Source organism: Suncus etruscus, chromosome 8, assembly GCF_024139225.1.
Source record: "Suncus etruscus isolate mSunEtr1 chromosome 8, mSunEtr1.pri.cur, whole genome shotgun sequence".
NCBI classification, from domain to species: Eukaryota; Metazoa; Chordata; class Mammalia; order Eulipotyphla; family Soricidae; genus Suncus; species Suncus etruscus.
The window spans coordinates 78,816,589-78,830,239 of NC_064855.1; the positions used below are offsets into that span (position 1 = coordinate 78,816,589).

Consider the following 13,651-nt stretch of genomic DNA (forward strand, 5'->3'; position numbering starts at 1 on the left):
TTTTTAAATATCTGAATTTCTGAAGTCAATCTGCCAACCTCAGAAGCTTACTTTAAAGCAGAAGAACAAAGTTAAAAAATAGCACAGTGACTTGTGGAAGAACAAGTAAACAAATAATAAAATACAGATTTAAGAGGATAATACAGGTCTCTTTATGTAGAATCTGCCTTTTTGTGTTTTTCTACAAATTTTAGGATTATTGTTCTATTTCTTTTCTTTTTCCTTTTTTTCTTTTTGGTTTGGTTTGGTTTTTGGGTCACACTCGGCAGCGCTCAGGGGTTACTCCTGGCTCTATGCTCAGAAATTGCCCCTGGCAGGCTCAGGGGACCTTATGGGATGCCGGGATTCCACCACCATCCTTGTGCATGCAAGGCAAATGCATTACTTCCATGCTATCTCTCCGGCCCTTCTATTTCTTGAAAAGGGCCATTGTAATTTTGGTAGGTATTGCTCTTATCTTCTAAATTGCTTAAGGCAGTAAAGTATTTTAACAGTACTTATTCTTTATTTCATATGAGATATCTTAATTTTTTTGTGTCTTCTAGTAATATCCTATTGTTTTTCTTTATAATTCTTCACTTCTGTTCTTTACTGTACTCCCAGAAATTTAACTTTTTTGATAGAACATCACCAGGTGATGTTCAAGGTTTACTCCTGGCTCTTCAGTCTTATCTGCTATACTATTTTCTGCTGTACCCTTTTAAATAGAGTAATACGTGGGAATTTCTTAATTTTCCCCTCTCATTCAGTGTTTCAGATTTTATTCACATGTGTATTGGTTAGTCTATGTACTAACTATTGAAAACCATTGTCAGATCTATGACAATAACTTCAGCATAGGAATAGAAAAATTCTACCATCAAGAGCCAGAATCCACTGGCCAGTATTTAAAAACTGCTTTAATTAATATTGGCATTAAAAATGCAGTATTTTTTTATAAGTTGTTTTTATATTTTGCCATATTTTAATCTTAAAATTATTTAATGTTTTCTGTCTATGTGATCATGTCATCTGTGTGTCAGGATAACTTTGTATTTCTATTCCAATTTTGATTCATTTAATATTTTTTAATTTAAATGTTATGGCTAAAACTTCTTGAACAATACTAATACTATTGAATGTAGGGGGAAAGCTTTCAATTTTCCATCATTAAATATGCTGCTATCTGTGGGTTTGCCATTTATAACCGTTATTATGTTAATCTATGTTTTTCTAATCTCCATTATTGGAAGTTTTTTTTTTTAATTTATTTAAACACCTTAATTACATACATGATTGTGTTTGGGTTTCAGTCATGTAAAGTACACCACCCATCACCAGTGCAACATTCCCATCACCAATGTCCCAAGTCTCCCTTCGCCCCACCCGACCCCCGCCTGTACTCTAGACAGGCTCTCCATTTTCCTCATACATTCTCATTATTAGGACAGTTCAAAATGTAGTTATTTCCCTAACTAAACTCATCACTCTTTGTGGTGAGCTTCCTGAGGTGAGCTGTAACTTCCAGCTCTTTTCTCTTTTGTGTCTGAAAATTATTATTACAAGGGTGTCTTTCAATTTTCTTAAAACCCATAGATGAGTGAACCATTCTGCGTTTTTCTCTCTCTCTCTCTGACTTATTTCACTCAGCATAATAGATTCCGTGTACATCCATGTATAGGAAAATTTTATGACTTCATCTCTCCTGACAGCTGCATAATATTCCATTGTGTATATGTACCACAGTTTCTTTAGCCATTCGTCTGTTGAAGGGCATCTTGGTTGTTTCCAGAGTCTTGCTATGGTAAATAGTGCTGCAATGAATATAGGTGTAAGGAAGGGGTTTTTGTACTGTATTTTTGTGTTCCTAGGGTATATTCCTAGGAGTGGTATAGCTGGATCGTATGGGAGCTCGATTGATTATTGGAAGTTTTTAAGTATAATATTCTCAAATGCTTTTTCAGCATCTGTTGATATGATTGCGTGTTTTACTTTTCTTTTTGTTGATTTGGTATTTTGCATTGAGTGTTTTATAATATAATATCCTGGCATCCCTGGAATGAATCTTGGTCATGGTGTAGTCTTTTTGAATGGATAGTTGTATTTGATCTATCAAAATTGTCTGAGAATTGTTGTATTTATCTTCACCAAAGATTTTTGGTCTGTAGTTTACATATGTGTGTGTTTGAATGTGTGCCGTCTTTGTCTAATTTTGGGATCAGTATAATATTGGCCTTACACAATGTATTAAGTGAAGAAAACACCTATTAATTTTTTGAAGAACATGAGACAGATATTTTGATAGAATTCATTTTCAAGGCATCCATTCCTATTCTTAAGAAGACTTTGGATTACTTGTTTCAATTTCTCTACTTGTGATTCTTTTTTGGTGGTATCTTTTATTCTTCTAACTGAAGGCAGAATGATTTGTGGGTTGTATGATTCTAAAAACTATGTCCATCTCTTCTAGATTATGTAGATTTTTTTCTGCTCATATTCATAGTAGTTTGTGTCTTCTTTAAATGCTTTTTAATTACATTTCTTTATTATTCTCTTATTTAAAGACCAAGACATTTGGAGGAGGTGGTGGTGGTGCTAGAAGTACTCTTAACATGAATGTTGCTGGTAATCGAAATAGAGAAATATTACAAAAAGAAAAATCAACTAAATCAGAAGGGAAATATGAAGGTGTCTATAGAGAACTGGTAAGGCTAAAGAACTAACCACATTATTAATGTATGTTTTTTTTTTAAATGGCCTTATTGAATTTTTAAAATCCTTTACACAATCATCACAATCATTGTTTGGTTTGCTATAGGTAAATATTACAACTCACTGCAATATTCTATCTTTTGTAGGGACTAAAGTAAGTTCTCTAAGGATTCAAGTAATTTACGGAAAATTTATTTTAAATATATGTAACTTAAAACTTTCATTTACATTTCTAATGTATGCATTACTAGTTTGATTGGTCAAAATCATCAAATGAAAAAGGAACATCCAATAGATGTTTGTTTCAAAGTGATGATTTGCCAAAAGGATACAGAGTCTTCCCCATCTTTTTCCATATTTTCTAAATCTTTTCTAAAGTAGTTTTATTTTGATCTGGACAAATACATATTATGTTTATCATGAACTTGGTGAATGTGTACCTGGATTTAAACGTAAATATGAAAGTCAAAGATATTTGTGGCATGATGCAGTATACTCAGATATAAGGAAACTGACAAAAATTTGTCTCATCATTAGAGGCTGAATGCCTTCAAAAAATTAAAAAAAAATTCATTGTCAGATATATGACAATAACTTCAGCATAGGAGTAGAAAAATTCTGCCATCAAGAACCAGGATCCACTGGCCAGTATTTGAAAGCTGCTTTAATTAATATTGACATTAAAAATGCAGTAATTTTTCTTTTATAAATTGTTTTCATATTTTGCCATATTAGTCATTTCTCTAATTTAATAAATAAATATTTTTTGAATCTCCAGTAAATTATGTCTCAGTTACTGCCGTAACTATAGTTATATTAGTTATATATTAAAGTTTAATCCCATTTCAACTCTTAAATTCATTTCTGTTATCTAGAAAACAGGTTTATTGTTTAAATAAATTGATTGATAATAGCTAGTACATGCATTGATAATAGCTAGTACATTTGATTGTAGAAGACTACACTCAAGATTAGAAAAAAATACAGTGTATTATTAATGTCTATATGAGTACCAGAATGATTTTCTACAACATGCCATATATGTGCTCTCTTAAAACTATTCATGTTAAAAATAATTGGATTATAGATTTCTCAGCTGACTTTAGGTAAATAAATTCTTAATGGGTTATATTTCTCTTAAACATTTCTTGAATTTCACTCCTATCTAATCTTTTCAAGGAAATTTTGGGTTCAGATATTTGTGATTTTTCTATTTGTGGTATAAACTGTTAGATCCCAGCAGTACAAAGATAGTTTGCCAATGACTATAAAGAAAAATGAATAGAACAGTACTCATACTAATGGCAAAGCAATTGAGGGGTACCACATCCTTAGTTTTATTATATTTACTTACTTAAATCTAAGACCTCAAGCATATACTCTTATCAATAAACCATATCTGTAACCTCTCTGAGTTTTAGTTTAAGTTTTACATTTTTGAAGATGTATTTTATGAATTATCTTTTCCTTCTAAATGGTATAGCTGTCAACCATTAAAATTTTTACTATTGAACATTTATTCTGACATAAGTTCTTCCTTTCCTTTAAAAATAAATCAGTGGTACTTGTGAAGTCACATAGTCTCAAGGCACTATTTCTTTTTTTTTTTTTTTTTTTTTTTTGGTTTTTGGGCCACACCCGGCCGTGCTCAGGGATTACTCCTGGCTGTCTGCTCAGAAATAGCTCCTGGCAGGCACGGGGGACCCTATGGGACACCGGGATTCGAACCAATCACCTTTGGTCCTGGATCGGCTGCTTGCAAGGCAAATGCCACTGTGCTATCTCTCCGGGCCCCCAAGCCACCATTTCTTAATGTCATCAAGAATGGGGGAATGTATATTCTCTGGGCTTTATAAGACCAACATAGTCATGGAACATAAGAAGTGATACTGGCAAAGAACTTCATGAGACTGAATGCTTTTTGACTGCCTCTGGCCATTTTGATTATTTTGTATGACCAAAGAATGAGACTAAAAATATCCAAATGATCTTTGAATGACCGAAGAATAAGACTACAAATTTCCAAATGGTTCTTGACTAAAAAATGTTCCCCACCTCTATCATATATAATTTTTTCCTACTTTGATATGTATAGAAACAGTAAGTGAATGTTGTAGTGGTATAGTATATTTCTTTTAATGTGAATTTCTTAAAAAATGCTAATAGGTAGTCAAATATATACTTTTTATTAGCTATTAGCATAGCTTTTTTTCTTCATTTCTTATAGGTTGATGAAAAGGCTCTGAAGCACATAACAGAAATGGGTTTTAGTAAGGAAGCATCAAGGCAAGCTCTTATGGATAATGGCAACAACTTAGAAGCAGCATTGAATGTACTTCTTAATAGCACTAAACAGAAACCTGCTACAGTTCCACCTCTAAGAGGTATTCATTATGCGGTGTACCAGACAGTATCATTTTCTTTCCAGAAGAAAGTATATAGTGAATAGAGTCTAGAATTTATTGCTTGGATGACTATAGCTTCATAGATCATTGTATTAAATTAAAGGAACATCAGTTTTTGAACCATAAGCTTATTTAATGTTAGTCTGTCTTATTATCTTCATGTTTTTATGCAATAACTAACAATATTTTATGGGACTGTTATGTGTAATAATGAATATATAAAATGAACAATTCTATATTTTACTTATGTAAATAAGATTTTAATCATTTTAATTAATAATTAAAACTTAAATTACCATAAGATATACAGTTATAGAGTTCATGATTATTCTACAGTGTTCCAATATCTGTCTCTTTGCCAGTGCACATATCTGGCCAAAAATGTCCTCACTTTTCCTCCAACCCTACCTGCCTCCTGCCTCTAAGGCAGACATTTTTCTATCTCTGTCTTTCTCTCTCTTTGTCTCTGTTCCCTTCTCACTCTCTCCCTCTTATCTCTTCTCCCTCCCCCTCTTTTTATAGATACTGTAGTTTCTGTAAACATTTTTAAACTAGCAAGAATGTGACTTTTATTAATGTCATTGTTTAGTCATTGTGTGTTCAAATGTATTATGAAAATTTTAAGTCCAATTATTTTTTAAAAACTAGTTATTTATTAGAATTATTTTTGTATAAAATATTTCTATGAACAAATTAAAATGTATGGAAAGATTATTTGGAAGAGTAAAGGTGCATTCTAGTTAACAATATCACCTAAAAGTTTTTTTATTATGGCCTAAGAAACACTTTATTGGTTAGGATGCTTGCTTTGCATATGGCTGATCTGTGTTGGATCCCTGGCACATTATGTGGCACCTTAAGCACTACTTAGGAGTAGAGAGCCAGGAGTAATCCCTGAGCACACTACATGTTATGATCTCCAAACCAAAACGAACAAAACCTCCAAACAAACAAGTTTACTTGTGAAAAAAACAGACAATACATTAAAGTACAGAAAGAAGTATATACATAAAAAATTAGATAATTGCTAATTATATTTTGTGAATTTTCTCCTTTTGTTTTAATGTATATAATAAATAGACTTTGTTTTACCTTTAAGGTAAAGGCAAAGGTAGGGGACGTATAAGATCTGAAGATGAAGAGGAATTGGGAAATGCAAGGCCATCAGCACCAAGCACATTATTTGATTTCTTGGAGTCTAAAATGGGAACTTTGAATATGGAAGGTAGGCTAATTTAAAATAGATTTTTAAAAGACCAAAGTTTATGTGAATTGTGCAAAAACTTTTTGTGAATAACTGACATTTTTCTTTATTCTGTATTTTATAAATATTTAGTTACAAATTACCTGTTTGAAAAAAAGCATAGAAAAAACTTCGTTACATTATGAAAATGCTAAATGTTTATTTGTTGTTTTATTGTTTATTATGTTTATTTTATTGTATAGTTTTATGATATATATATATCACATATATCACATTCCCTCCTCCCAACTTTACTGATTACTGATTCAACTTAAAAGGAGGTTGCTATGTTACAGAGCTTAAAATCATGAGTTTATTTGGCTTATTTTGATTACGAATTAGAATATTTTTTAATGTACTACATATTTTATGAAGACATATATCTTCTCACAATGTAACATTTTAAAGTGTTTTAGATTAATAGTAAGTATGGAATATGGAAATATTTTCTAAAATATTAAATTTTTAAATATATTGTATAAAGCTAGGGAGTACATTTTAAAATTGTTTTTTCTAACATAGTTTTTATCAAACAAACTTGAGTAAAATGTTTTTGTTTTAAATGTGAAGGATCTGTATTTCATGAAACTAGAAGTTTATTTGGTAGATTCAATACAAAAGGCAGTTTACTGTTAAGACAATAAATATCTGATGTTAATGAAGTTTTAAGCAAACAAATGTCAAAGAAATGTTTTTTTGGTGTTTTTTTTTTCTTGTTTGGGCTACAACTGGTGATGCTTAGGGGTTACTTCTGGCTATGTGCTCAGAAATTGCTTCTGGCTTGGGGGACCAGATGGGACACCAGAGGATCAAACTGCAGTCCTTTCTAGATTAGCGCATGCAAGGCAAACACCCAACATCTTGTGGCACCGCTCCAGCTCATATTCTTGTTTTTTAACCATGATGTGTTTGGTGATTTTCTCTTGTATAATAAATCCACAAAACCACAAAATCAAGTTTATACAAACAAATTTACTAAGATCTTTTGTTTTCTTGTGGGTTAGGAGTGGCACAGTTTAATTGCTGAATATATCACATAACTAAAATAAGGACTTCATTGGGTTTTTGATATTGCCTTATATAGCTGATATCCTTTATAATAAGCTCACTAATTGTTAGCATGATTTAGTGTAGTACCTTGTTGGTATTGGACTGAAGTCCTTGTTTTCTTGATTAATATTACCTGTAGATTTCTTTCACTAGACACCCTTGAATCCTGCTGCTTGAATCCCTCTGTAGAATGTTCACTAGTGTTTGTTTGCCTCAGAAGACTAACAGGAGAATATCTGCTTTTCCTAAATACTTTTGTTCCAAACTCTATATTTTCCCAATGAGAGCTCCTTTGATTACTTTTTATCCTTCTGTTTTCCTGCATTTGCTTTTGACTTCTATAGTGTCTTTTGAATCATGAGGCTGTAATTGAGAATAATTCTGCTGTGACCTATGTCTGCAGTGCTCCAATTCTCACAACACGTGCTAAGCCAACAATATGAAGTAATATTAGCATTTCATTTGGAATAAGGTATCAAAATTAAGATATGCGACATGAAAACTGTACTCAGAAGCAAACATCATTGTTAGAGAAATTTGCTTTGGGGGAGTAACTCTTTTATGAACACACCTGTTATTTTAGAATATTGTTTTAGTACAGTTTGCTGTAATTATATCAGGTACTAATTTGAAACACTATCAGTTTAAATATAAGAAAAATATGGGCATTACAAAGTATTCTGGACCCTATTTTTCTATTGTTTAATATCTTATTTTCATGAGTTCTCAAAATTGCAAAATAATATGTTTCTAGTATTATGTAGACTTTACAGGTCTCATTTTTACTTGATAACCATTGTTTTCAGAAAACATCTTTTCCTCTAACAGAACTATGTAAGAAGGCAAATTAACCAACATAGTATATGAGCAAAGATGTGGCTTTGAGATAAGGTTGAGGAGTTTTAGAGGAAATACAGCCTCGGCAGTGGGAGGTTTGAGTGTAGAGTATCTGAGCACCTGTTTTTGCCTGAGAAATTAAGGGACAGAAATGGCCTCAAAGCATGGATAGAAATGATAAACTGGAAGTTGATCAATAGCATTGTGTACTGTGAAATTTTTATTTTATCTAGATAACATACAAATTCATGAAAGGATTTTGGTATGAAAGCAATGAGGTTTGCTTGGTATTTTTAGCTATATATGATAAATATATATTCTATGGTTATAATCATAAGATACTATATTTTGTAAATATGGTATGTTATATGTAGTATTTATACCAGTTTCTGGTAAATTGTGAAGAAATACAATTACCCCTTTCAAATTAGCCCTTTCAAAGAATTTAGGGAAATAGAGGAATTCTATTCAACTTCAAAGAAACATACTAAGATAAATGCAAGAGAAAACAATGGACCCATAAGAATACTTAGCATGAACATTTTTATGTAACTACCATTATAAATACCATTGCTCAAAATATAAAGACTTAGAAGAAATTTTCAATACAATAATCAAACATGAGTGGCATACTTGCAACCTATAATACTTAATAGTATTTCAAAGTTTTATTGCAAAAAGAGAGCTAACTAGTTATTTTGAATGACTAAGAAATACTTAGACTTAAAATACTGCTGCCTTTATTATTTTATTGTTTTAATTGCTTTTCTGACCAATGCTGATTTTCAGTAGTTGCCCTTCTAATCCTAAACTCTTTACTTTTACGATAGTAAAAAGGAAGGAAAAAAGGTATTTGCATAAAGGGTAAATTGTTGTATCAAATAATTAAGGATGGGGCTGGATGGTGAAGGATGGAGGGATCTTTCTCTGCCACTCCAGGCCACGTGGCTCCGCAACCCCCATTCAGCCGGCGGGTCCCAGGTTTAGGTGAAGGCGGAATCAGACTCATCCAGAGACAGGCATCAGGAAGCATCAACTTTATTCATCCCTATCCACCATATGTGTGGCTTCTATCCTAACCTTTCAAGCAAAGCCATTCTTAGGCAGCCTTGCATCTTAACTCCTTTCAGCCATCTTCCTTTGACCTCCATGCTGGTCAAAGACCAAAAGGGGAGAGCCCGCCAAAAGCCAAAAGGGCAAAGACCCTAATCTCCTGGGTCAAAGGCTTTATATAACCTTCCAAGAACACTCCCCGGAATGGGAGGGGTCTTGCAGGTAAGGTTACACCTAATATCCAGTTCCCAAGACCCCTCCCAGAAAAGGGCGGGTCTCAGGTCGGTACACCTAAATCCAGGGTGGAGTTACAGTAAATAAGTAGAAAATTATAGAAGATTATGTGTATAATTTCTTGGTGAAGTAAGATAGTTCTTATTGAAATTGATTTAGAAAGATATGAGTGGAGAGAAAGAAAATATATGTGGGAGGAGAGAAAGGGTTGAATTGTCTTCCAGAGAACACAGGTAGCAAAAATACAGAGCAGAGACAGGCAAATGAGACACATGTTCAAGGGAGAACACAGGCTTAAAGAGCAAGCCATATAATAAAAGATTATTGTTCCTGTAAATGTTTTTCACATTCTTTTTGAGTTTATCACCTTGTTATTGATATAGGTGAAAGGGTAAATGGAGGAGTTTGACATTTTATTGTCTTTGTGTATTGTTTAATGCCTTATAGGGATAGCTGATGAAGAGAATTATGATTTTCTAACATTATTACAGATTATAAGTATTGTTATTTATGTGTATTACAGTCACAAATCAATTTAAAGAAAATAATAGTGACACAGTTTTTTGTGTGTCAGTGATCAAAATTTTTTTGTTTTTGATTTTAGGCCACACTCAGTGGTGTTTAGTGCTGACTCCTGGCTCTTTACTCATGGATCACTCTGGGAGGGTTTGTGGGACTATGTAGGGTGTCAGGGATTGAACCTGTCTCAGATTTGTGTGGGACAAACACCTTACCTGATGTACTATTTCTCCAAGGTGCAAATAATGTAACTTAGATTTCAGTTAAAGTTGTTTTCATAGCAATATTTGGAAACAACTTTCAAATTACTACTATAAATTAAATTATAACCAATTAAAATTGTAAAGAGTATCGCTACATGGAATGATGGCTATATTCTTAGGATAAAACAAGGAGATATGTTTAATCTCATAAATGGAAACAAAACAAAAATAAAGTTATGAAATTACAAAAGGTTTTCATGTTAGTGTCGATCCTTCAATAGTGCCATTCTTCAAATACTGTATGCTATCTTCAAATGCCAATTTGTGAGCCTCTAAATATCACTTCTCTATTAAAGGAATTTTCATTAGATCATCATTCTTGTAGTGCTATTTTACAAATTTATTTGTCAGTCTGTTGGGAATTCTGAAAGAGCCCTTGTGATTTCTGCATCTCAATAAAATTGTAACTAATATTCTTGATTTGCTTTGTTTTTCTACATAGCTTGCATAGTAGAAAAATGATGTTGTTAGTCTTTAGATACATTTAAATCCAGTTTCAGCGTTTTTTTCTCTTTAGGTTTTAATTGAATTACATTGTTTCTTTACTTGTAAAATAAGAATACTAAAATTGCCTGTCGATAGTTATGAGTATAGCAGGAAGTAATAATCTAAGTAGAGATCATTTATTTATTTATTTGGTGAAGCAAGATAATTTTCAATGAAACTCATTTAAAAAGTGAAGGAGATAAAAAGAAAAAAAACATGATCTTGAGAGCAAGCTGTAAAGAACATTTAGTTGAGTAGTCATGACTCTTAATTTAATTCTTCAGTTTTATTTCTTTTTTTATTGAATATATTTTTTTATTTAAGTAACATGATCATATTTGGGTTACAGTCATAACCAGAACACCCCCCTTTACCAGTGCAATATTACCCCCTCTCCCCTTCTCATCCCCTACCTGTATTCTAGACAGGCATTCTACTACAGTAATTTGTTTTTAAGTTCAGTAAGTTGTATTTTTTTTCCTTAAAGGATAAGAGTAAAAAAAATGTAGTAAAGGTGTGATAGTGGTAATCACCAATGTTTGCATAGGTCCAGAAAAATGGAGAAAACCCAATATTTTGATGGCCCCTCGTTGAGTGACTGTATATTTAGGAGTGTGATTTTTCCATATATACATATTCTTTGATAATTAAGAAATGAACCTCTCTGCCTCTTGTTATGCCTGAAGTCTGTCACCTGATATTAGTATGGCCACCTAGCCTTTTTAAGGAGTTTGTTTTCTTGCAGTTATATCTTATGATCTTTGACTTTGAGTCTGTGTTTCCTCTGACTATTTAAATGTGTTTATTGCAGGCTGCAGAATGTTGGATTCAGTTTTTTGATCCATTTTGCCACACTGTCTCTTGATTGGTATATTTATTTAGTCCATTGACATTGAGATTATTGTCATGGGATTTTGTGCCATCTCTTTGTAGATGTTTGGTGAATTTGTGGGGTTTATTTTGCCTTAAAGTAGCCCCTTAGTACTTCTTTTAAGTTTGGTTTTGAATCAGTAAAATCCATGAAGATAAAAATCCTCCTTCAAAACTCAGTGTGAGTCTAGCTTGGTGAAGTATTTGTGGTGAGGCATTCATTTCATTGAGTTTTTTTTTTTCACCATATCCTACCATTGCCTTTTGGACCTGGAGGGTTGCTTGTGATAAGTCTGTTACAAATCTTAATGATGCTTCTTTGTATGTTTTTTCTTCTTTGCTTTTGTTGCTTTCAGTGTTCTATTTCTATTTTTTTTATCATTGTGCCTAGTCTGTGTTTTGGGGAGCTTTTATTTCATTCTCTTAGTTGCTAGTCTTAAGAATGTGAGTGTATGCACTCTTCGTTAGGTCTAGACCTTCTCAGCAATGATGCCTTTGACTGTTGATTCTTCAAGGGAGGTTTCTTCCTGGCACTCTGGGACCCCAGTGATACTTACATTGCTTCTCATATATATCCCATTGTTCTATTGTTGTCTGTTTACTAATTTAAAGTATTTTTCCATCTTTTGTCATTATTTAAAGGTCTTTTCAAACTTCTTATTGTATGAGATGTTTTGTAGCTCATCTTCCAGCTTACTGATTCTGTCCTCAGCAACTGTTACTTGTAGGTGAGGCCTTCCAGTGAGTTTTCTTAATTTTGCCTTTTAAGTTTTTCAGTCTTGTTATTTCTGTTTGAAGTTTTCTCATTTTTACTTTCATATCCTCTTGAATCTTATTATGCGTCTATCCCATGGTTTTTTTTTTTTTTTTTCAGTTCTTTGAACACACTCAACATTTACTCTTTAAAATCCTTATCAGAGAGGCTAAAAATAGGTGGCTGACAGTAGTTGGGTCATCAGAACTACTGTTTTCATTCACTAAGCATGATGGGATTATATGTTTTATCATTGTGATTTTGCAGTGTACTAGTATTTTTTTGTGTTGTGGTGGTGGGCTCCTTGAGTAGAAGGAATGTGCAGTCATGGAGTGACACAAGAGTGGCAACACTCTTGTTGGAGCACAGGAATAGACATTGGTTAAAACCACCCCTCCCCATCTACCCAAGAGGAATTAATCCACTATTGCCAGGGATGTCTTTTTGCATATCAGTCACAGTCTTGTTGGAGGCATGAATGGAACTGCGTTTGCCACTATGTCCAAGAAGAACTCGCCATACCCAAAGCCCATTTTTTTAATAATCTTTTTTGTATTTATTTATTAAAAGATTTTGTTTTGTTTTGGGTCCACATCCAACCCAGCCCTGCTTAAGGTTTATTTCTGGCTCTGCACTCAGAGATCACTCCTGGTAGAATTCGGGGTACTGGGATTGGAATTTTTGTTGGCCATGTGCAAGGAAAGCACACTATATTTTGTACAATTTCTCTGACCACAAAATTGTTTTCTAAAAATTCCTGTTTTAAAATATAATTTATAGATTCTTGCTATATTATTTTTGCATAATAATAGAAGTGAACTTTTTATGTACATGGAATCCATTATGCTGAGTGAAATAAGTCAGAGGGGGAGAGAGATAGGCGCAGAATAGTCTCATCTATGGGTTTTAAAAAAATAAAAGACATTTTTGCAATAATCCTCAGAGACAAAGGAGGAGGGCTGGAAGGTCCAGCTCACGACATGAAGCTCACCATAAAGAGTGGTGAATGCAGTTAGAGAAATAACTACACTGAGAACTATCATAACAATGTGAGTAAATGAGGGAAGTAGAAAGCCTCTCTAAGAGTACAGGTGGGGTGAGGTAGGGAGGAGGGAAATTTGGGATATTGGTGATGGGAATGTTGCACTGGTGAAGCAGGAGTGTTCTTTACATAACTGAAACCCAACCACAATCATATTTGTAATTAGGGTGTTTAAATAAAGATAATTAAAAAAAAGAAGTGAAC

The 13,651-nt window shown here is 32.9% G+C and overlaps 1 protein-coding gene across 2 annotated transcripts in view; it reads left to right on the top strand.

The window, feature by feature from the left end:
* Positions 1-13,651, top strand: part of TDRD3 (tudor domain containing 3) — a 138,580-nt gene that overhangs the window by 77,899 nt on the left and 47,030 nt on the right. For both annotated transcript variants that reach the window (XM_049778950.1, XM_049778951.1), the window contains exons 8-10: positions 2,544-2,684; positions 4,919-5,075; positions 6,196-6,321. In XM_049778950.1, the coding sequence (XP_049634907.1) occupies positions 2,544-2,684; positions 4,919-5,075; positions 6,196-6,321 (424 nt within the window). The remainder of the gene's footprint in view (positions 1-2,543; positions 2,685-4,918; positions 5,076-6,195; positions 6,322-13,651) is intronic.